This window comes from Candoia aspera, chromosome 3 (genome assembly GCF_035149785.1).
Source record: "Candoia aspera isolate rCanAsp1 chromosome 3, rCanAsp1.hap2, whole genome shotgun sequence".
Classification (NCBI taxonomy): Eukaryota; Metazoa; Chordata; class Lepidosauria; order Squamata; family Boidae; genus Candoia; species Candoia aspera.
In genome coordinates, this window is record NC_086155.1 from 172,466,379 (window position 1) to 172,492,069 (window position 25,691).

General features: G+C 43.2%; 1 protein-coding gene across 1 annotated transcript in view; it reads left to right on the forward strand.

The window, feature by feature from the left end:
- The window catches only part of CHD7 (chromodomain helicase DNA binding protein 7), a 203,949-nt gene that overhangs the window by 111,167 nt on the left and 67,091 nt on the right, over nucleotides 1–25,691 (forward strand). Inside the window, exons 7-8 of the mRNA XM_063299329.1 lie at nucleotides 5,051–5,116; nucleotides 17,110–17,165. Coding sequence (XP_063155399.1) covers nucleotides 5,051–5,116; nucleotides 17,110–17,165 — 122 coding nt within the window. The remainder of the gene's footprint in view (nucleotides 1–5,050; nucleotides 5,117–17,109; nucleotides 17,166–25,691) is intronic.

Genomic DNA, 25,691 nt, shown 5'->3' on the forward strand with positions numbered 1-25,691 from the left:
TTATTTAGATTCTTAAAGGCTGTGTTCATTCCCGTTTTCTTTACATGCCTACAATATGTAATTTAACACAATTTAGTGAAATCAATGGTCTGTGTTGAAAAGCTTAAAACTAGGCTCCAAGGAGACAGAATTTACCTCTGTGAATTCAGTGGTCTGGCTTCTGTGACTTAATAAACCACTCAAGCTTGTCTCCTGCTGTCAGGTACTATAAGAACCCCTTTATGAAATTACTGTCTTTTAGTAAGCAGTGGGATATGCTTGATTTTTTATGTAGTGTAAATGATGGATAAAATGAGTTGAATAAAATGAAGGGTGATAATGTGAAATGGCTACTATTACAACCTTTTTTAAAAAAATACTTCATGTAACTTACTTGGGAAACCATTTGTGAAAGTATGCATACTGAAGTATTTGCTCAGTAATTATTTTTAAAATCTTTCTTAAATCTTTTATGGTGCTGTGTCAAATATTTGCAACAGAGGATAAGTAAATGAGGGAATCATTATTGTTGTAAGATTGAAACTATCCTTGAGAAGTTTCTGGAAATTGCATTTGGAACACTCAGCTGGCTACCAGTTGTCTGCTAGACAGAATTTAAGGCACTGGCTTAGGACCTGATTATTTGCAGGACTGCCCCACCCACAGTACTCCTGCCCTGTTACTCAAGACTGCAGAAGAATCCCTTCTGAAGATGTCCCTGCTGCTAGAAGCTCAACTACCGGTGGCGTGTTCCAGCCCTCTGCGCTCAGACCCAGGCCCTGGTCAGCAGATCCAATGGGACCCTGGTTTCCGGCTGCTGCTTTTTAATGCCAGGTCAGTTAATAACAAGGCCCCCCTCATATGTGACTTGATCACTGAGGAGGGGGCAGACCTGGCATGTATTACCGAGACCTGGCTGGGCGCCGAAGGGGGGGTGCCCCTTTCGGAAATGTACCCAGCTGGGTTTACGGTATGGCATCAGCCGAGATCCCAGGGCAGGGGAGGAGGGGTGGCTGTTGTCATCCGAAAGTCTCTTGTGGCCTTCAGGGGCCCTGCTCCACAAGTGGCTGGCTGTGAGACCCTGTTCTTCAAGTTGGGTTCCGAGAACAGTTGGGAGTGTTGCTGCTGTACCAACCTCCCTGCTGCGTGGTAACCTCCCTGCCTGAGCTGCTCAAGGCCGTCTTGGGGCTGGCGGTGGAGTTCCCCCGGCTTATGGTTCTGTGGGACTTCAACCTGCCATCCTTGGGGCATGCCTCAGAGGCAGCTTGGGAGTTCATGGCTACCATGGCAGCCATGGGCCTGTCCCAGATAATTCGGGGCCCGACTCGAGACAGTGGTCACACCCCAGACTTGGTTTTCTTGTCAGAGCAGTGGCAATGTGATCTGAGGGGAGAGTTAGATCTGTCCCCATTGTCATGATCAGACCATACCCTGGTGGCCCTGAGATTCTCTTATGCCACCCCCCTCCGCAGGGAGGCAGGACCCATTTGATTGGTGTGCCCCCAGCGACTGATGGACCCGATAGGGTTTCAGAGGGAGCTGGGGGTTATACCCGGTGATCTGCTGCATGGTCCAGCGGAGGCCCTAGCTGCAGCCTGGAATAGGGAGGCTGCCGGGGTGGCCTTGTCCCTGTGTGGCCTCTCTTGTCCCATCGAACCCAGCACTCCCCGTGGTTTACGGAGGAGTTGAGGGTTCTGAAGAGGGTTAAGAGACGGCTAGAGTGCTGCTGGAGGAAGACAAAGACTGAATTTGACCAAACACAGGTAAAAGCTGCTATTAAGGCCTACCTCATGGCGATAAAAGCGGCGAAACGTCAATATTTCTCAGCTCTTATTGCATCCGCAGAATGCCGCCCAACGGCCCTGTTTAAGATCATTCAGTCCCTTTTGGGAATGTGGGTTCAGTGACCCACCTACAGGGCCGTGCAGAGGAATTTGCTGAGCATCTGCAAGACAAAATCGCTTAGATCCGCTCCAAGTTGGACTCCAGGCATGAGGCGTGGTCTGGAGAGATACCAGGGGAATGGGCTTACCCAGTTATCTGGGAGCAGTTTGATCCTGTTGGACCTGAGGAAGTGGACAGGATCCTACAGACAGTAAATGCCACCACATGCCATCTAGACCCATGCCCCTCCTGGCTAGTAAAAGCAGGCCGGGAGGTGACACGTGGTTGGGTCCATGCGATGGTTAATACATCCTTGGGAGAGGGGGTGTTTCCGGCGACATTTAAAGAGGCACTGGTACACCCCTCCTCAAGAAGCCATCGCTGGACCCTACTGTTCTGGACAATTATCGTCCAGTCTGCCACCTCCCCTTTTTGGGGAAGGTGGTTGAGAAAGTGGTGGCTTTGCAGCTCCAGAGGGTCCTGGAGGAAATGGATTATCTAGACCCCTTTCAGTCAGGTTTCAGGCCCGGTTATGGGACAGAAATGGCATTGGTCGCACTTATGGATGATCTCTGGCGGGAGCGGGATGGAGGCAGTGCATCCATCCTTGCTCTCCTTGATCTCTCAGCGGCCTTCGATACCATCGACCATGGTATCCTTTTGTGGCGTCTCAGGGAGTTGGGGGTGGGTGGCGTAGTCTTACGCTGGTTCACCTCCCTCCTCCAGGGCCTATCCCAGTCGGTGTTGATAGGGGAAGAGAGATTGGCCCCACGGCCCCTTCTTTGTGGGGTGCCACAGGGATCAGTACTCTCCCCTCTCCTTTTTAACATCTACATGAAACTGCTGGGTGAGATCATCCATCACCATGGGATGAGGTATCATCAGTATGCTGATAATACTCAATTGTATATCTCCATCCCGGGTGAAGTAAGTGATGCCATGACTACCCTCTCCAAGTGTCTGGGGGCTGTGGGGGCCTGGATGGGGAACAACAGGCTTCAACTGAACCCTGGTAAGACCGAGTGGCTGTGGGTTAATGGTTCTTCTGTATCTGGGACATTAACATCTCTGGTTCTGGATGGGGTTGCACTGCACCAGACAGACCCGGTGCGTAACTTGGGGGTCCTCCTGGACTCACGGCTCCTGCTCAAAGAGCAGGTGGCAGCCGTGGCCAGGAGAGCCTTTGTGCAACTACGTGCTGTGCACCAGTTATGCCCCTTCCTGGACCAGGAGGCCCTTCGAACAGTCACTCATACCCTTGTTATCTCTCATATAGACTATTGCAATGCGTTCTACATGGGGCTACCCTTGAAAAGTATCCGGAAGCGCCAGCTGGTCCAGAATGCAGCTGCACGAGCTGTTTTTGGTGCCCCTAGAAGGGCATATGTAACACCACTGCTGCGTGAGCTGCATTGGGTACCAGTTTGCTTCCGGGTCCAATTCAAGGTGTTGGTTATTACCTTTAAAGCCCTGCATGACATGGGGCCAGGTTACCTAAGGGACCGCCTCTTCCCCATTACATCAACCCGTCCCACCCGATCGTGCAGAGAGGGCATGCTGAGGACCCCGTCTGTAAGAGAATTTCATCTGGCGGTGTCCAGGAAGCGGGCCTTCTCAGCAGTAGCTCCCACCCTGTGGAACATGCTGCCCCCGGAGGTGAGATTGGCCCCATCGCTCCTGGCCTTTCAGCGGAGTCTGAAGACCTGGTTCTGCCGCCTCGCTTGGGGTGGAGAGGGAAATAGATCTACATGGGGATGGTTGCTATAGACCACTCCTCCCACACTTGGACTGTTTTAGATTCTTCACCACTTGGATTCTTTATTTTTACATCTATTTATATTATTTATTACTGTATTTTATTCTGTGTATTTATGGTTTTGGTTTTTAATAGATCGTTGTAAACCGCCCAGAGTCCCCCGCTGGGAGGAGATGGGCAGGGATAAATTAGATAAATAAATAAATAAACTATTGGAATATTCAGAAAAGAACCTAAGGAAGTGCATTTGGCTCTCCTAGTGTTTAGGGAAACAGTAAAAACAAACCTGTTATGCCAAACCTTTAATTGTTATTTATTTTACTGACTGATTTTATTGTTTCAGTTTAGTAGTGTTGACTTTGTTACGCTTTATTGTTTGTATTTTTTTAATTGTTGTAAGACTTCCTGAATGTTGGAATAAATAAAAGATGCAATATAAAATCAGTAGTAAATAAAAACAAGGATTCTTGATTAGTGTCAACATTAAAAATATAATTATTTTTTACAAAACTAACATAATTTTTTCATTACATATTCATTTGGCAACAAAATATTGTAAATACAAAAATATCTAATGTCCCTTCTGGATCAGAATGGGGCTCCATCTAGTCTAGCAAGATGACCAGAGAGACTTCCTTGAGAACTTAAAACAGAATGAGAAGACATCTTCATTAAACTATGAATGATTTAAGGGTGTGTTCCCTCCATTTGAAAAAGCAACTTTTTATTAGAGCAAACTCCTTAATAACTTCTAGAAATAAATGAGCTTCCCCTGGATTGCTTCTAGGAATTACAAGCAACCATATTTCCAAGATTTAGAATTTAACTTGTAATTTCTGCCCCTCAATTCATGAACCTCTTTATTTGGTAACTATGTATGTATGTATGTATATTCGTTCTTTCTCACTTCTCTACCCTTCTCTCTCAATAGCTCTTCCCAATATGTGAAACACTAGTAGAGCTATATGTACAGGGATCTTGGGATGTAAAAAAAACATAAGTTGTCCTAGTAAGACTATATTACTTACACTTCTGTGCATGCAGATGTAGCAATATTCTGTAAAGAGAGGAGAAAGTGACAGAAAATTGTGAATTCCCTGCCAGAGTGGCTGTGGCACAGCTGCTAGAAGATGATTGGGAATGAGAGATTCTTTCTTTAAAATATGACCAAAAAAAGTTTACAATATTCATCTTCATATTGAAATCAAATATGATGAGGCAGCAGGACTCATTTTCTAAGCCTGGAATTTGCAAACTTCAGTACATATTATATCTGATATAGCCTTCCCCAAAGTGACTGGGTATGATGAGAGTTCAAATTAGACACTTCCAGAGGGCAATAGCAGGGAGATGGCCAGTCTAAACAATTTGGTTGTTCCTTTCTGTACTTTTATTCACATCAATAGTTAATATGAAATGTTTCATTTTAAGGAATCTCCTGATGCTGAAGGTCCCGTAGTAGAAAAAATTTTGAGTAGCCGCATAATCAAGAAACAGGTAATGGTTATTATTTTAATCTTTATTTTTTAAGAAGTGTTCATTTCATTGTAAATTCTTTCACAACTGCCAATCAAAAAATTACTATTGGTGTATGTGTTTTTGTTCATAGATTTCTAAATTTCAATTCTACCTAATCTGAGAGATTAATTTAAGGTAATTTTAATTCAGTATTGTACAAAGGTAATATGCAAAGGAATTTGGATTGGAATTGGAAATAGAGCAGAAACAGATTATAGGATATATGTTTTTTTGACAATTCTTCATAAAGATATCAACAATAGATTGGAAATCGTTATTGAAGTCTCTGGGTAATGAAATTAGAATTATTTTTTGAATAGTGGTACATACAAAATCAGTGTTAGGTTCATTCTGTATTATGCCCAGGTTACTTGCTCTGTAAGTGTGTGTGTGTGATAATATATAATATGTATTTTCAAATTCTTTTTTCTATCTAAATTCTCATCTTTGTACCTGGACAGAGCAGAAAATGGTAGAGAATATAATTTTGGAAGCAGAATATCTAAGGCTCTTGGAGATATAACAGGTCCACATTTATGTATCTGCTTTAGATCTTGCAATGTTGATACTTGGCAGAGTAACCTGTGTTTGCTTTAATAGATCCAATAGAACTGAACTCATATCTTTACATCTTGGTTTCTATAGAATATTTTGTATCTCCAAGGGTAAGGGGCTGTCCATCATTAAATGATTTCATCTCTCTTTCAACCCAAAGAAATTGTATTACAGATATAGTAATATGTATTACAGATTGTGCTCTTGATACAACTGGCTTGAAGACAGAAAGGTGTTCAGCTTCTTTCATTATTAGGCACTTGAGTCTGAAATCAGTTTCTGGAACTCAAGTCTCTATGAAGAAAATGAGATTGACATGAGGTAGAAAACAGGAAATGTGGCCTGCTTAGTAGTTAATTTTTGGCATATGCTTTTTGAAAATCCCTACCAGGGTGCTTCTATATGGCTTACATACAGCACTACATGAAGAAAGTTCCCCAAATGCAGTAAGAATTTTTCAGCCCTCAACTTCCTTCATTCTTCTCTCAAGTCTGCTATGGACTTCCTGAGTCCTTCAGAGCAATTTTGAGTGTTCAGGGAAGGAAGGAATTTCTGGCAAATGGACACAACTGGATACAAGCCTATAAGTTATCAAATATGCTTTGAAAACAAGATTTTATAATTTAATTGTAGACTGTTTTAAATACATATTTTTGTTTAATTGTAGTTTTGTCTGGTGATCCATTTTTATTTTATTGCTTACTTTGTATTGATGATTGCATCAAGTTTTTTCTTTGACTTGTACATTTTATCTTTGTAAAAAAAAATTATATATGTATGTGTATGTGAGAGAATGACAAGAGCAGTACACATGCATTCCCTGAGATAAATCATGCAGAGAACTATTGTTAGCTTAATAAGTGAGGTTAGAAAATTGATTTCCCAAGACCAATAGTGTATTCTGGCCACCACACGTGTTGAAAACCAAAACATATTTTACTGTAAATTAAAATAAGCGTATTATATAAAATGTTTCCATAATGGTTTCTCTCTCATTCATATATTTATATTTATATTTATATTTATATATATATATATATATATATATATAGTTATAGTTATATATATATATAGTTATATATGGTTATATATATATGGTTTTATTTATATATATATATATATATATATATATATATATATAATGGTTATATATATATAATGGTTGTATTTGTGTGTGTGTGTGTGTGTGTGTGTATTAATCATTAAGATTTTTGCAGAGTAAGAAAAATGGCTAGAATAGCTGTGACGGAAACAACATTACAGACTCAGAACTGGACACCTGGAGTTATATGAAATCAATAAAAAAGTCTATTCATTAGATTACCATGCAGTAAAATCAGTCTTACTAAGAAAGAATTCATATTCCAGAAAAGAAAAAGATTTTCTTAGTGACACTAAAACTGAGGGGGGGGGGGGGTCATCTCTAAGTACATACTGTGCCAGAAAAATTGGAAAGGGACAGCATATGTTTGTTATAAGAGTTTTCAGTAAATCATCTCTTCATGCATAACCTCTATAATACTTCACAGCTAAGAGAGGATTTTAATTGATGTACTAATTTGAATTTAAAGTAATAAAATTTTTACAGTTAAAGGATATTTGGCATCTGTTACAACTTAAGAGAATTTTCTTCATTTTCCCCGGTGTACTTTAAATATACAAACTGTTCTCAAACATATCTTAAGATTCTCTACAAAGCACTGAATGCACGCACTGTAGTTATTCAGTTAATATCTTATTAGATAATGTTTTCTTTGGTAGGTAAAGGTAAAGGTTTCCCTTGACGTAAAGTCCAGTCGTGTCCGACTCTAGGGGGCGGTGCTCATCTCCGTTTCAAAGCCTTGGAGCCGGCGTTGTCCCTAGGGACACTTCCGGGTCATGTGGCCAGCATGACTCACGGAACGCCATTACCTTCCTGCCAAAGCGGTACCAATTAATCTACTCACATTTGCATGTTTTCGAACTGCTTGGTGTGCAGGAGCTGGGACGAGCAACGGGAGCTCACCCCGCCGCGCGGTTTCGAACCGCCGACCTTCCGATCGACAGTTCAGCGGTTTAACCCGCAGCGCCACCGCGTCCCTAATTTCTTTGGTAAAGATGTGAAAATCAAGTTACATATTAATAACCAGGAGTAGGAATATTTAGGCATGGTTGTCCTGACTAGAAATGGGATATATAACTTACTATATCTAGGAAATTCTAGGTTGTGGAATGTAAGCAAACATGAAAATGGAATTAAGAAAAAGTGGTCCATCTCAAAAATAAATGATTAGGGTTACATAAAATAAATGGAACAATAAACAAATCTGAATGTTAATAAAGCTGGAAAAAGTTTATGGCAGAAGAGTACTTAGGGTTTTTTTAATCTCCTTTTCTTCAAGAAATTTAGAGCCAATCATTTTAGAACAACAGCAGCTTAATACAATTAAAACTATAAAAATTATCACTTTGAAACCTTGGCCATTCTACATCCTAAGAAATATAGCTAAACACTTACCAGTGTTCCCTTGGGAGATTCCTTCCCTTGTTGGGACAGCAAGTCATCTACTAACTTCCTCCATCTCTACCAGATATTCTTCAGAGTTACAAGAAGAGGGAGAAAAACCTTTTCCTCCACCTCTAGTCATAATACCAGAAGCTATATCAAAACTGTTTTTGACAATTGCCTCTGATTCCATTTTTGGAAACAGACTATTCTACTGTCTAGACCAGTGAACCCCTGTTACCACTGACTAAGTGGTTACCAACTACTTTTCATAGATGTTTGATGTCACCATCTGAACCTGACTTCAAAAGGATTCCCAGATATTTCCACTATACCAGACGAATAACAAAGGGTTACTCAGAGGAGTAACGAAGAGTTAAAGCATTAGGCTCCTCATCTCATACAGAAAGCAACTCAGTTTACAACACCAAAATGGGTCGAAGGGTTGCTTTCTATTATGGTATTTCAAGATATGACATGGTTTTCCATGATTATCTTAAGATTCTTGACCATAGATTTGACCAATGCTATTTCCAATGTACCAAAATATCACAGATATCTTGTTTTACCCTTAGAGATCATCATTATCAATTGTAGGTCCTGATATTCAGGCTGGCAACTCCTTCACCCAAAATTTAAATGTAAATGCATATTTACAAAATGCATGGATGCAGTCATTATTTACATTCATTTTGAAGTTATATCCATAGCTTGATAATAATCTTACCTGTTTTCAACTCACAAGATAATGTTCACTGAGGCAGAGCTTGACTTCTACCTGCAAATGGTCTTACACATAAACAACATCAAACACTGATCCATTAGTTCATATTTATATGCAAAACCCAACTACCTGCTTTTTGAAAATGAGGTTATACATATATTTAATGCTAATCAATATGACCGATTGAGCGTGTGAGTGAGTGAGTGCTTGAATGGAGGAATCTCTATTTTCAACCAGGGATCTTTGGAGTCCAGGATTGGGGGCTAATAGGCTGTAAGACTCTGGAGATTGTAGGGCGGGATGGAGGATCGAGGTGGTGACGGGTCAGGGATGTTATGACAGGAGCCAGAGGGTGGGCCATCTACGGGGAAGATGCCCCCGGTGTTTATTACCAGTGGTGTGTTCCGGCCCCCCGTGCTCAGACCCAGATCCTGGTCAGCAGACCCATGGAGACCCTGATCTCCGGCTGCTGTTTTGTAAAGCCAGGTCAGTTAACAACAAGGCCCCCCTCATTTGCGATTTGATCGCGGAGGAGGGGGCTGACCTGGCATGCATTACTGAAATCTGGCTGGGCCTGGAAGATGTTCTTCCTTCAGAGATGTGCCTGGCCGGGTTTCAAGTATGGCACCAGCTGAGACCTCAGGGCAGGGGAGGAGGAGTGGCTGTTCTCATCCAGGAATCCCTTGTGGCCTTCAGGGGCCATGCTCTACAAGTGACTGGGCATGAGACCCTGTTTTTCAAGTTGGGATCCTGGGAACAGTTGGGGGTGTTGCTATTGTACCAGCCTTCCTGCTGTGTAGCAACCTAGCTGCCTGAGCTGCTGGAGGCCATCTTGGGGTTGGCAGTGGAGTTCCCCAGGCTTATGGTTCTGGGGGACTTCAACTTGCTCTCCCTGGGATGGGCCTTGGAGGCAGCTCAGGAGTTCATGACCACCATGGTGGCCATGGACCTGATTCAAATTATTCAGGACCCAATTCAGGACAGTGGCCTCACCCTGGACTTAGTTTTCTTGTCAGAGCAGTGGCAATGTGAGCTGAGGGGAGAAGTACATCTTTCCCCTTTGTCATGGTCAGATCACGCCCTAGTGAGCCTGAGATTCTCCTGTGCTGCTCCCCTCTGCAGGGAGACAGGACCCATTTGATTGGTCCGCCCCTGGTGACTGATGGACCAGGCAGGGTTTCAGAGGGAGCTGAGGGTTATACCCAAGGATCTGCTGCATGGTCCAGTGGAGGCCCTGGTGGCCGCCTGGAATAGGGAATCGGCCAGGGCCTTGGACAGGATTGCACCTATGCAGCCTCTCTTATCCCATTGAACCTGACACTCCCCGTGGTTTACCGAGGAGCTGAGGGTTCTGAAGAGGATTAAGAGACACCTAGAGCGCTGCTGGAGGAAGACCAAGACCGAATCTGAATAGACACAAGTTAGAGCCGCCATTGAGGCCTACCTTGTGGCGGTAAGAGCGGCAAAATGTCAGTATTTCTCTGCTCTTATTGCATCGGCGGAATGCCACCTGGCGGCCCTGTTTAAGGTTACCTGATCCCTTTTAGGGAAAGGTGATTCGGAGATCCACCTACAGGATGGTTTCAGGCCTGGTTATGGGACGGAAACGGCATTGGTCACACTTATGGATGACCTCTGGTGAGAGCGGGATGGAGGCAGTGCATCCATCCTTGCTCTTCTTGACCTCTCAGCAGCTTTCGATACCATCGACTATGGTATTCTTTTGGGTTGTCTCGGGGAGTTGGGAGTGGGCGGCATAGTCTTACGCTGGTTCACCTCCTTCCTCCAGGGCTGGTCCCAATCGGTGCTTATAGGGAGTGAGAGATCCAGCCTGCGGCCCCTTTTTTGTGGGGTGCCACAGGGCTCGGTACTCTCTCTGCTCCTTTTTAATATCTACATGAAACCTCTGGGTGAGATTATCCGTCACCACGGGATGAGGTATCATCATATGCTGATGATACTCAGTTGTATAGCTCCATCCCGGGTGAAGTAAGTGATGCCGTGACCACCCTTTCCAGGTGCCTGGGGGCTGTGGGGGCCTGGATGGGGAACAACAAGCTTCACCTGATCCCTGGTAAGATGGAGTGGCTGTGGATTAATGGCACCTCAGGTTCTGGGAAATTCTCATCTTTAGTGCTGGATGGGGTTGTGCTGCCCCAGACAGACCCAGTGTATAACTTGGGGGTCCTCTTGGACTCATGACTCCTGCTCAAAGAGCAGGTGGCAGACATGGCCAGGAGGACCTTTGTGCAACTTCATGTTGTACACCCGTTACGCCCTTTCCTGGACTGAGAGGCGCTTGGAACGGTCACTCGTGCCCTGGTTATCTCCCATATAGACTACTGTAAATAACAATATGGGTTATCTCCCATATAGACTACATGGGGCTACCTTGAAGAATATCCAGAAGCTACAGCTGGTCCAGAATGCAGCTGCATGGGCAATCTTGGGTATTCCAAGGTTTGCACATGTAAAACCTTTGTTGCATGAGCTGCACTGGGTTCCAGTTTGCTTCCGGGTCCAATTCAAGGTGTTGGTCATCACCTTTAAAGCCCTACATGACATGGGGCCAGGTTACCCGAGGGACTGTCTCATCCCCATCACATCAACCTGTCCCACCCTGTCATACAGGGAGGGCATGTTACGGACCCCATCCATAAAAGAATTTAATCTAGTGGGGTCTCGGAAATGTGCCTTTTCTGCAGTAGCTCCCACCCTTTGGAACATCCTTCCCCCAGAGGTGAGACAGGCCCCCTTGCTCCTGGACTTTCGAAAAAGATTAAAGACCTGGTTTTGTCAGGCCTGGAATGGGAGGGGGAATAGCTACACCTGGGGATGGCTAGCACCCTAAAGTGATTTTTGATGGCCCTATTACACTCATGGTCTGATTAAGAACTCTTAGCCATTTAGATTCTATTATATCTCTATTTTTATGGTATTTATTATATTTGTAATTGTGCTGAATTTTAATTTTGTTTTTATTGTAAACCACCCAGAGTCCCCCCATGTGGGGGAGATGGGTGGTGATAAGGTTTGGTGAATGAATGAATGAATGAATGAATGAATGAATGAATGAACAAACAAACAAACAAACAAACAAACAAACAAACAAACTAACAAACAGTTTAGGATTTGCTTAGAGCCCTGCCCTTGCTCCCTTATATATGCTGGGGAACTCACAGGAATGTCTCTGGTCCTGGGCCTGCAAAGCCTATTATAAGTGGGCTGAACATTTCTGAACCTTCCATCCCAGGAGCCTCTCTTTACAATTGGGAAGGGGAGTTTACTCTGTCTGTCAAAATTAGTTGCTGTAGTCTTTATAGCATGGCTTGGTTTGGCATTCCATTCCATTGTATTTGCAGATATCTCTTTAACCCAATTCCCAGGCAAGGTACAAACTTGATCTTTTAGGGCATTTAAGCTATTCTGCAGGGCTTCCAGAAGCCTACAATATTATGGTGCTATAGCTTCAAGTGGCTTCAGCAAAGGATCGTTACCTTGTCGTGGTGCTGGAGCTTGAGCACCTCAATGATGCCATGAGCTAAACCATGAAGGGCCACCCAAGACGGGAAGGTCATGACAGAGAGGTCAGACTAAATGCGATCCCTGGGGAAGGTAATGGCAACCCACCCCAGTATTCTTGCCATGAAAACTAAATGGATCAGTATAACCAGAGATATGTCGGTATACCATCGGAAGATGAGACCCCCAGGTCGGAAGATGGTCAAAATGCTACTGGGAAGGAACAGAGGATGAGTTCAACTAGCCCCAGACGTGATGACGCAGCTAGCTCAAAGCCAAAAGGACGGCTAGTGGCCGACGGTGCTGGTGGTGAACGGCGAATCCAGTGTTCTAAGGATCAACACACCATTGGAACCTGGAATGTAAGATCTGTGAGCCAGGGCAAATTGGATGTGGTTATTGGTGAGATGTCAAGTTTAAAGACAGACATTTTGGGTGTCAGTGAACTGAAATGGACTGGAATGGGCCACATCACATCAAATGACCACCAGATCTACTACTGTGGACAAGAGGACCATAGAAGAAATGGAGTAGCCTTCATAATTAATAGTAAAGTGGCTAAAGCAGTGCTTGGATACAATCCAAAAAACGATAGAATGATCTCAACTTGAATTCAGGGCAAGCCATCTAACATCACAGTGACCCAAATATACGCCCCAACCACAGATGCTGAAGAAGCTGAAGTAGAGCAGTTCTATGAGGATCTGCAGCACCTACTGGACAACACGCCTAAAAGAGATGTTATTTTCATCACAGGAGACTGGAATGCTAAGGTGGGCAGTCAATTGACACCTGGAATTACAGGTAAGCATGGCCTGGGAGAACAAAACGAAGCAGGACATAGGCTGATAGAATTTGCCAAGACAACTCACTCTGCATCACAAACACTCTCTTCCAACAACCTAAGAGACGGCATTATACGTGGACTTCACCAGATGGACAACACCGAAATCAGATTGACTACATCCTTTGCAGACAAAGGTGGCGGACATCTATACAGTCGGTAAAAACAAGACCTGGAGCTGACTGTAGTTCAGATCACGAACTTCTTCTTGCACAATTTAGGATCAGACTAAAGAGATTAGGGAAGACCCACAGATCAGCTAGATATGAGCTCACTAATATTCCTAAGGAATATGCAGTGGAGGTGAAGAATAGATTTAAGGGACTGGATTTAGTAGATAGGGTCCCGGAAGAACTCTGGACAGAAGTTGGCAGCATTGTTCAGGAGGTGGCAACAAAATACATCCCAAAGAAAGAGAAAACCAGGAAGGCAAAATGGCTGTCTGCTGAGACACTAGAAGTAGCCCAAGAAAGAAGGAAAGCAAACGGCAACAGCGATAGGGGGATATATGCCCAATTAAATGCAAAATTCCAGAGGTTAGCCAGAAGAGATGAGGAATTATTTTTAAACAAGCAATGCGCGGAAGTGGAAGAAGACAATAGAATAGGAAGGACAAGAGACCTCTTCCAGAAAATTAGAAACATCGAAGGTAAAATCCAGGCAAAATGGGTATGATCAAAAACAAAGACGGCAAGGACCTAACAGAAGAAGAAGAGATCAAGAGAAGGTGGCAAGAATATACAGAAGATCTGTACAGGAAGGATAATAACATTGGGGATAGCTTTGATGGTGTGGTCAGTGAGCTAGAGCCAGACATCCTGAAGAGTGAGGTTGAATGGGCCTTGAGAAGCATTGCTAATAACAAGGCAGCAGGAGATGACGGTTTCCCAACTGAACTGTTCAAAATCTTGCAAGATGAATCTGTCAAGGTAATGCATCCTATACGCCAGCAAATTTGGAACTGGAAAAAATCAACTTATATCCCCATACCAAAAAAGGGAAACACTAAAGAATGTTCAAACTATCGAACAGTGGCACTCATTTCACATGCCAGTAAGGTAATGCTCAAGATCCTGCAAGGTAGACTTCAGCAATTCATGGAGCGAGAATTGCCAGATGTACAAGTTGGGTTTAGAAAAGGCAGGGGAACTAGGGACCAAATTGCCAATATCCGCTGGATAATGGAAAAAGCCAGGGAGTTTCAGAAAAACATCTATTTCTGTTTTATTGACTATTCTAAAGCCTTTGACTGTGTGGACCATAACAAATTGTGGCAAGTTCTTAGTGGTATGGGGATACCAAGTCATCTTGTCTGCCTCCTGAAGAATCTGTATAACGACCAAGTAGCAACAGTAAGAACAGACCACGGAACAACGGACTGGTTTAAGATTGGGAAAGGAGTACGGCAGGGCTGTATCCTCTCACCCTACCTATTCAACTTGTACACAGAACACATCATGCGACATGCTGGGCTTGAGGAATCCAAGGCTGGAGTTAAAATCATTGGAAGAAACATTAACAATCTCAGATATGCAGATGATACCACTTTGATGGCTGAAAGTGAAGAGGAACTGAGGAGCCTTATGATGAAGTGAAAGAAGAAAGTGCAAAAGTTGGTTTGCGGCTAAACCTCAAAAAAACCAAGATTATGGCAACCAGCTTGATTGATAACTGGCAAATAGAGGGAGAAAATGTAGAAGCAGTGAAAGACTTTGTATTTCTAGGTGCGAAGATTACTGCAGATGCTGACTGCAGTCAGGAAATCAGAAGACGCTTAATCCTTGGGAGAAGAGCAATGACAAATCTCGATCAAATAGTTAAGAGCAGAGACATCACACTGACAACAAAGGTCCGCATAGTTAAAGCAATGGTATTCCCCGTAGTAACATATGGCTGCGAGAGCTGGACCATAAGGAAGGCTGAGAGAAGGAAGATCGATGCTTTGGAACTGTGGTGTTGGAGGAAAATTCTGAGAGTGCCTTGGACTGCAAGAAGATCCAACCAGTCCATCCTCCAGGAAATAAAGCCAGACTGCTCACTTGAGGGAATGATATTAAAGGCAAAACTGAAATCCTTTGGCCACGTAATGAGAAGGCAGGACACCCTGGAGAAGATGCTGATGCTAGGGAGAGTGGAAGGCAAAAGGAAGAAGGGCCGACCAAGGGCATGGTGGATGGATGATATTCTAGAGGTGATGGACTCATCCCTGGGGGAGCTGGGGGTGTTGACGACCGACAGGAAGCTCTGGCATGGGCTGGTCCATGAAGTCACGAAGAGTCGGAAGCGACGAAACGAATAAATAACAAGCTTCAAGTGGAAGTAATTCTGAGTTTTCCAAAATGAACAGTTTTGATCTGCACAGATTTTAATCTGTTTGGCTGTTCTGTAGTTACAGGACCTTTTAGAAGCTTCCTTATTAATGTATCTTTTGGGTACATGGCCTACTACGTTCCAGAAGGATATGGTTCTTTGGCCTTTGTTTCTGCTCAAGTTTTTGCCAAGGATGAACTCTCTGATGAATTTAAGAATAGACTTCCCAAATATAGGAAGGCTTTTGAAAAGCTAAGATTTGTTTCACTCAAATATGGCCTTTTTCCCTAAAGAGATAATTATGTTTCATCTCAGAATGGTCTCTTGATATTTTTCATGAACCCATTCTTCAGGATTCCTCAGTAGAGTTTCCAGCTATAGGATGACCATGTATTTCATTTTCATTTGGCATTAGTCTCTTGGCCTTCAGGCATGGTGAGAAGCATCATTGAGAGATCATTCCTCTCATTGGCCACCTTGTCTCAGCTTCCTTCTGACAACTTTGCAACTTGTTTTACTACCCCATTAGAGTGAATCATGGCAACTTTGTTTATAGGACTAAGGTCCTGGATGGTAATTTTTAGATTCACATAATATGCTGCCATTTCCCTGCTTGGTATTGAGTCTGATTTAATCTCAAGCACTGTCAGTTTTTAAAACAGAGGTGGGAGACACCCCACAATTCCTTGTAAAATAGAATTCCCACAAAAAAGCTAGCCCTGGAAAATTCTGAAGAGGCATTGTATAGATACCCAATTCATCTGGGTTGTGTCCAGACTCTTCAAGCACAGAATTGTAATTTAAAGTTGCATCAAAATCTAAAATAAGATCTTGTGGCTGCATGATATGCCATCCTGCTTAAGATTCTGCTAAAACTTAACGGAAGTAGCATTTTGGCATTTGTTTAATTTGGCTACTTGATATGCAAGAAATTTTGTAGAGCTTAGTGTAATTGCACTATCAAGTAAAACTAATACTGTATAAAATAATACATTAAAACAATAAGACTTTAAAAGTCTAGTTTAATAAGGATTCTTATTTTAGTAGTGTTAATGCTATGGAACCATAAACCATATTAAAACACTACTTGAACAAGTCACAAAACCACAATATAAAGTTGTCAAGAGCCAGCCAAGAATAATACACAAGGCATTCAGGAGTGCAGTTGCTAATTGGCTGCTGCCTGAGAAAATGGTACACTTGGCTTATCTGTAACACTGTGGGTTTGGCAGAAAGCCATTTTGGGGTCAAGTTGTTGTGAATGAAGCTGTGTGTGGTTAGGGAGGAGTTACAATGATTCATGTGTTGGAAATTGTAATGAGTAGAATTTTCATGGCTTAAGTAAATTCAGGGAAGTCTTTGCATATCTGTCTCTTTGCTTTTTCTTTAAAAATATACCAGAAATACTTTTTTTTAATTGTTAAATTTCAAAGGCATGCTGCTTTTGAATGGTACTTTGTATTAACTTTAAGGTTAAGGTGGTATTTACCACTGTTGTTTGTAATTAACACTACTGATCTCTCTTTTTATAGATGGAGAATGGAGAAGAAACAGAATCAGAAGAATTCTATGTAAAATACAAAAACTTGTAAGCAAATCCCCATTGTCTGAGCAGTTCCCAATATGTAAAACATAAATGATGCAATCACTACTGTCCATCATAAAAGTTACAAATATGTAAAGGTTAATTACAATAAGTTACAGATAATAATACTCTGTCTATGAGTAGAAATACAGTATATTAATTTTAAATGTTCGGAAGTTCAGAATCTGTAACCTGTCAACAGAACTCCAGACTGAAAATATTTAATAGCTATCATGTTTATTTCCTGCTACAGGATGTCACTGTAACAGGTAAATTTAAGCAATGGTTACAGTGAAATTGACATTCTAGAAATTGACATTTAAATTGTGATACTGAATTTAATAGGAATTCAGCTATACAATTTGTTACTTACTGTTCATGTTGTATTCAAGTTTAGCTAGAAGGCAGATCTTAAGATAACTTCCTGTCCCACAGAGGTAATCCCTCCTTTCAGTCTTATGTCCTGCTTTCTAGAGGAAGCAGTGATTTCCATTGACTTCATCTTAGGAGTTAAGAATAAAAGGTTACAACTCAGAGGGCTACATAGCCAGCTGGGAGAACGGCCCAGGACATGGGGGAAGGAGCACCAAGGGAAGAGCCCAATCACACCTCCAGAGCATGGAAGAGGTGAGCAGCAGCACCACTTCCAAGCCTGCTTTCAATGAAACAGGCTAAAGGCCACCCAGAAACGTCTCCCACTTCAGTGGAGTAGATACTGGATTGTACCAACTGCAGCAACCCTCTTGCAGCCTGAGAGGAGTGCCAAGAGAGTTTCATTAGCTAACTGGAAAGTTCAAGTGAATTATGGGGTGGTCTCTTCCAGAGTGGACAAGCAAAATTGCAGGAGAGGGTGGTAGAGCTGATGACCTCCAGAATCCCTCTGTGCTTATTGAGGGGCCAGGCAACACCAACAACAGCAATCCATTAGTTAGCATCAGGATACATCCCAGGAGTATCTCCTGTCAGCCCATTGGCAGGATTGTAGTAGGAAAAGTAAAGGATGCTGGATGTGGATATATGATAGGGGTAGCCTCAAACGGAGAGGAACAAACTGGCCTAGTGATGCCCCAACATGGCAGTTCAGAGGCTAGAGTGGAGAGATGGACTTGGCTGAACCCTGGCTATCTATGAAAGGCATAAAAGCCCTAGACATCTTACTTATCCCACAGGGCTGTATTTTCCTGAGAAGAATATTGCACATCCTTGTTTATAATGGTTCAGCTACTTCTGCTTCCAGAAGCCCATCCAATGAGTGCTATGCAGGTGTGGAGAGAGGAGAAAGGACCAAAATGAAGAGCACAACTTCATATTAAAGGTCTCCAGCCTCAAACACCTTAAAGGACATGAAAGATCCCTTTTTCCACAAGGGAGCAAGGCATGAGGCATGCCTGAAATCCATTTCTCAAGGGTTCAGTCTGGGAAGAGGGTTAGTCCTCAGGCAGTGTTTTCCCATAGTGCATACCTCCCCAACAAAGACTATTCAACACTGATTTTCTTTTTGATGATCATGAATAAATCAGTCAAGACACTTAGTCTGTAGCTGGGTCATAACAATCTGGCAGCTAGTATCTGTAGGATCCCAAGGGACAGTATGAGATTTTTTATACTATACTATTTACGAATATCAGAGCTCCATTTCCAGCCTCTCTTGCTGAAGAGTAAATGGATGGAAGCAGCCAAGCTTTAGATACCTTCAGCACAAGTAAACAGTGTACTTCCTATATATAAGGGAGTATTTGCTATACAGGTAGTCCTCAGCTTATGTCCCATTTGTTCAGTGACAGTTCAAAGTTAATGGCGGTGCTGAAAAAATGGACTTATGGCTGATCTTTGAAGTTGGCAATCGGGGTGTCCCCACAGTCATGTGATCACGATCTGGGCACCTGGGTGCCCAGCTTGCGATTACACTGTCACAGTGAGCGCAACACATGATCGCCACATGCAACCTTCCCTGCTGGCTTCCCACAGTAAAGTCGATGGGGAAGCCAGCATGGAAGGTCACAGGTTGCCCAGTAAGTCACTCCTGCCACTTTTTCTCCTGAGAACCCCCCGCCCACTTGCACTACATAGTACTACATAGTGCTATGCACTACACTTGCACTATATAGTGTGTGCCTGCCTGCACTGCACTGCCCACCCGCATCTCTCGCCAGTCTGCCTGCATCCCCAGTGTATGCCCAAGGTACTCCCCAGCCTGCTCCCACTCCCCAGTGCCCACCCATGCCCCTTGCTGGCCTGCCCGCGCTCCCCAAGGCCCTCGCTAGAATGTTGGCAAAGTCCATGGAGGCCAAAATTTCAAAATAAAAACAAAGCAACAACAAAAACCCATCCAAGATGAACTGCCGAGGAACTATAACTAACATTGAACACAGAACTGATACTGTAGGCAATAAAGCTCTTATGGGATGTGGCACAATAGAGCACATTCTCCGGAATAGGTCCTCCCTCTTTTTTATAGTGGTGGAAAAAAATAAAGATTGATGAACTATCCTTTAATTTGGACCTCAAAATAAATTCATTAGGCATTAAAGTTTTAGTATAGAGATATTAACATCAGGAGCAGATGCCATCCTGCTGACTTTCTAGATTCATGGATTTGTCAGAGGTGTACTTGACACATTCCAGTCAGAACTCTCCACTGGAATTCCTTGGGTTTGCATACAGAAGGAATCAGTTTCAGTTCAGAGTACTCCTTCACTTAGCCATCAGTACCTAGAGTATTCTCCTCTGGGCCATTTAAAAACAGTGAGGGGTCCATGTATATGCCTTCCTGTATGATCTAATCAGAGTGCCCTCTGTGGGAAAAACTGTGAACCACCTCAGCCTAAAGTTTCACTGTCTTGCGGAGAAACCGAAAATCAGGAGTTAAGTTTTCTACTCCACTATTAACAAAATAGCTTAGAATTAGAACAGGGTTCCCCAGGCTGTAAGCTTGTCTGCCACCTTGTTAGATCCAGATACCTTCTGGCTAGTTACAGCTGCCTAAGAGGTGACCTGTGGTTGGGTCCATGCGGTGCTATCAGCTTCTATGAGTGAGATAGTGGTTCCATTAGGCCAGGGCTTAGTACAGAACGCTAACTAATACTTAGTACCACTAAGAGTACTTAGTACCACTAGGCCAGGGCTTAGTACAGAGATAGCAGTGGTTGTGCTCATGGATGACCTGTGGTGGAGCTGGGATGGGGGAGTATGCTCATCTCTGGGTTTTTGTCGGCTTTTGATAACTTTGACTGTAGTACCATTTTGGACAAGGTTTGGGAGGTAGTTCTCCTTTCTCTGTGGCCAGTTTCGGTCAGTGCTGACAGGTGGGGAGAAATCTCACCCATGGTCCCTCACTTGTGGGGTGCTGCAGAGCTTAATCCTCTCCCTTTCTATTTAACATCTACATGGAAACCTCTGGGTGAAGTCATCCACCAGTTTGGGTCAGGTATCATCAATATGCAGATGATACCCAGTTGTATATCTCAACACCTGGTCTAGAGATGTATTCTAAGTCCTGACCCAATGCCTGGAGGCTTTGCAGATCTGGATGGGGAGGAACAGACTCAGGCTCAATCCTGACAAGACCAAATGGTTGTGTCTATTTGGACCCCCCAGATTCAGAAATACTCCATTGCTGACTCTCAGTGGGATTGTGCTTCCTCATTCAAGACTTGTGTGCAATATGGGGGTCCTCTTGGACTTCCAGCTCTTGCTCAAAGAGCAGGTGTCAGCTTTGGCCAAGAGGGCCTTTGCATAGGTACACCTATTGCACCAGTTGAGCACTTCCCTGGATTGGAGGCCCTTTAGACAGTCAGCCATACCTTAGTCTGAGCAAGGTGCTGATTATCACTTTAAAACCCTTCAGGTCCCTGGCTACCTGAGGGACTGCCTCTCTCCATTTATCTCTGGCTATCTGGTTCAATCCAGCAGGATGGGGGCACTCTGTGTCCTGTCACTTAAGCAGTGTCATCTTATGGGACCCAAAAAACACAATGTTGCAATCCTTCCAGAGATTCATGTGAGTCCCACCCTTATGTTATTCAGGAAACTGTTGAAGACCTGGTTGTTTTCCCAGACCTTGTGAACACTTGTTTTGTTTTGGTCTTATCTGAATACTTCACTCTTCTGTCAGTTATATTTTTATTAAAAAATTCCCTTCTTACCCCTATGGGTGATATGTGTCTTCCTCAACCTTGGGTACTCAAACTTGGGAGTTTGAGGGTTCTGTGCAGTATCTTAGCAGTTTGTTTATTTTTTATTGCTCTGATGTTTTTCCTGGGATCTGTTGGAGCCACTCTCCCAGCTTAGGAGTCACAGCCCTGAGTGCTCCTACCACCCCTGAGACCACTTTGGCCTTCACTTTCCATATTATCTCTAGTTCCTCTTTCAAGCCCTGGTACTTCTCCAGCTTCTTCTACTCCTTCCTGATGTAATGGTGCCAACAACAAGACCACTGCTGTCTTCTGGTCCTTGTCTACTACCACAATGTCTGGTTGATTGACCAGTACCTGCCTGTCCATCTGGATCAGAAAGTCCCACAGGATCTTAGCCCTGTTATTCTCCACGACCTTCTGTGGAATCTCCCATCTGGACTTGGGAGGGTCTAGCCCATACACTGTGCAGGTGTTCTTGTACACAATGCCAGCTACTTGTTTGTGCCATTCAGTGTATGCTGTTCCTGCCTGCATCTTACGGTTGGATAGCGTAGTGCTTAGAGTGCCACCCTTTGACACAGGAGACCAGAGTTTGAATACTGGCTGGTACCTACCTTACCTTGGGCAAAGACCCCCTAAATGCTTCACTTGCCTACCTTGGATATGAGAGTGATATGAACTAAGAGAGTCATGCTGGTTCAGACATCACCCAGATTAACAAGGTCCACACCAGATGTTAGGGAACCAATACAACCTGACAATAAGTGGGCTACTAGAATAAATCATACTTGGACAAGACAAAGGAATCTGAAATTGATAGAATGCTACTACAACAGTAGACCTAATGAGAGGGGATATATGAAATGCATGAGGGAACTATGGAGGGACAGAAGACCTACATCCACACTGAGAAACAGCTAGTTACCCAATGGTTCAACATAGTGAAGAGGAAGCTGCTCTTGCAACTTGGAGATAGACGGACTACACATTACATCCTGGACTCAAGAAGACCCGGAAAAACAACTGGATGTGCAGCCAACACTTGAAGCTGGAACTTCACTGCCACCCCCTCCATTACAGAGCACAGCAGCTGTTATGAGGCATAAGATCATGGATAAACTGGCTACAGTCAACCCTCAAAACTGATTACCAAGGCTCATTGGAGAAGTACCATCAGATAGTATGCTAGAAGATGCCAGTTGAGCCCTCACAACAATCCCTACTACCACCATAACTCAGACAATTGAACTGGTATATGCTACAGCTGCTGTAATCCTGGAGATGCTTGGCTACATGATCAAGAAGAACAGCAGTACATTCCCTCCCACCCCTGGAAAATGAAGTTGGAGGCTAAGATCAATACAACTTAGAAATTAGTCAGCTGATGAAACTACAGAGGGGTATGGAGATAAAGGATATGACTTGGCTACTGAAAAAATACAAGGGCTTGACTCCATCTGAAGCCCTAGAGACTTCTAAACAAAGGCTCTTAGCACTGGCTACCAGGCTAAGGAGATACACTAGAGAAGAAGAGGCTGAAAAGATAAATACCCTGTTCTTCAAAGCACCATCCAAGGTGTGCTCCCAACTGCAGTGCAACAACACAGCAGAACCACCAATAGCAGAAACTGAACAGTACTGGAAGAACATATGGGAGAAAGAGAAGACACATAACACCAGTGCAAAGTGGCCGCAGGACCTGAGAGCAGACCACACCAATTTCCCAGAACAGGAACCAGTCACCATCACAGTAGCAGACATCCAACAGCAGGTCAAGAACATGAAGAACTGGACAGCACCTGGCCCAGACATGATCCACATCTACTGGCTAAAGAAACTAACAGCAGTGCCTGAATGCCTAGCAGCACAGATGAACCAGCTGCTAGCAGCAGGCTCCCACCCAGACTGGCTAACACAAGGTAGGACACTGCTGATCATGAAAGACCCCAACAAGGGAACAACACCATCCAACTACTGGCCAATAACCTGCCTCCCCACAACATGGAAAGTCCTATCAAGCATCATAGTCACCAAGCTGCAGGACCATGTGGGCCAGTATATGAGCACAGCTCAGAAGGGCATTGGGAAAAACACCAGAGGCTCCAAACACCAGTTGCTTATAGATAGAGCAGTTGCCCGAGAGTCAAGGTCTAGACTTACCAATCTGAGCACAGCCTGGATTGACTACAGGAAAGCCTACAACTCAATGCACACACATGGATCTTTGAATGCCTGGCACTATACAACATCAATAGGGCACCAAGGGCCTTCCTTGAGAACTCAATGGGACTGTGGAAGACAACACTGGAAGCCAACTCAAGACAGTTCGCACAAGTGGCCATCAAGTGCAGCATATACCTAGGTGATACCCTGTCCCTGCTGCTATTCTACATAGGCTTGAACCCCCTCAGCCAGATAATCACAAGGACTGGATATGGATACAAGTTCAATAGTGGAACTACCATCAGTCACCAGCTCTACATGGATGACATCAAGCTGTATGCTAAGAGTGAATGAGACATTGACTTGCTGATCAACCTGACACGGCTCTACAGTGAGGACATTGGAATTTCATTCGGACTACAGAAATGTAGCGAAATGGTAGTAAAGAGAGGAAAGGTGATGGTGTGAAACTACCAAAGGCCACATAGCGGACATATAGACCAGTTACAAGTACCTTGGTGTCCCACAGTCACATGGCAACCACGATGAGGTGGCAAGGAAATCAGCAACATCCAGGTACCACCAAAGGATAAGACAGGACCTGAAGAGCCAGTTCAGTGGGAAGAACGAGATCCATACCATCAGCGCATATTGAACCACGTATAAGTTTGCCTCTTCACATGCAGACTTTGGCCACATTGGATCATGTAGGGTCATATAGAGTGCTATATACTGTTACACAAATCCACTGAAGAATACTGCTGTAATATAGCTCTTCCTGTCAGTTCCATCTCCTGTGACTGAGAATGGTAGTTGGACTTACTGTGAAGTAACTTTATGTATAAGTTGGGCCTATCTGTCACACCCTGTTTAGGAAAGGAGGTAGATTTCAGGAGTATCCAAGTGGCCCAAAGGACAAGATTCAAGTTCATTTACTGTGCTATGCTAATAAGTATATGTTCTTCCATTCCCATGTTCTTATCAGTTGTCAGTTTGTTGCTGCACAATAAAGGAGGATTTGAACGACACTCAAATGAAATCAGTATATGCTTGAAAAGGGAGAGGGGTTGTCCACAGGACAGGAAGAAGCCTTAAGTCTTGACTTGTAGCTCAGAGAGGTGGAGTCAGCCCTTTCATGTCCTATTGAGTCCATCTTCTGGTAACCAACTGCTTGTAGCACTACTGTATTTTAACAGTTTGAATCCAGTTTACTCCTGTACTTTTTATAATCTATGGCCAATACTTTTATTCTGACTAATGCAGAACCAAAATTAGATCTGTGTGTGTGTGTTGTGGATAATTATTAAATCCCCCAAACTGTTCACTTCTGTTTGTATGTATGTCCCCTTTTTAAAACAATTGAAGCTGTGTGTAAAAAGTAGTGCCAGCATGAAGGCTAGAATACATTCCTGCTGCTGAAAGAATAGGCCAGTTCTTCCCTTTCTAAACCAATCATATGAACCTCCATCCACGTGGTGAAGTCTTATATAACCAAATACAATTAGAGCTGGATTGAGTTAAAAGACTTGCTTGCCCAGTAACAATAGATGGTGGTCATATGGAATAATGCAACAATGCAGGAATCACTGCTTTCCTGGATACTGACTTTTTCTCTTGCCTCTTTAGGAGTGACAATGACAATGTCAGTGACAATATCAAACAGTTGTGCATTGTCCTGAGGTCACATCACGAAAATGCCTTCTTTTCCCTATAATACTGAATGTGACAATAGAACTACAGCACTAATTTTAATTATTTATTTAAGATACTTGTACCATATTTTTAATGAGGCAAAATACCTAGTAAATTCAGTTAAAATACAAATAAAAGATCAGTTTGAAAATCTGGAAAAAAAATAACTAATAAACCAAATAAAAAACAGAAGATAAAGCAGTTCAAACAGGTTTAAATATCTTTAAATTGATGTTTATAAATAATGTACCTTTTAAAATAAATAAATTTAAAACATTTTGCACCTTCAAATTATAACAGGGCTTATTTTATAATTTAATTTTATAATATGCTCAAGTTTTTTAGTTTTTATAGCTATTTCCCACAACCAACTCTAAGAAGTCTAAATATGTTCCCCAGTCCAAAACGTTGTGGTAGAGAATATTTAGTTGTACAATATCTGATATAAATCAGACTTTCAACATTTTTATTCTGTTAAAATGTTTATGTCAGATTAACTTCAGTAGGCAGTCACTGTTATGACCTAGGTTTATTGAAC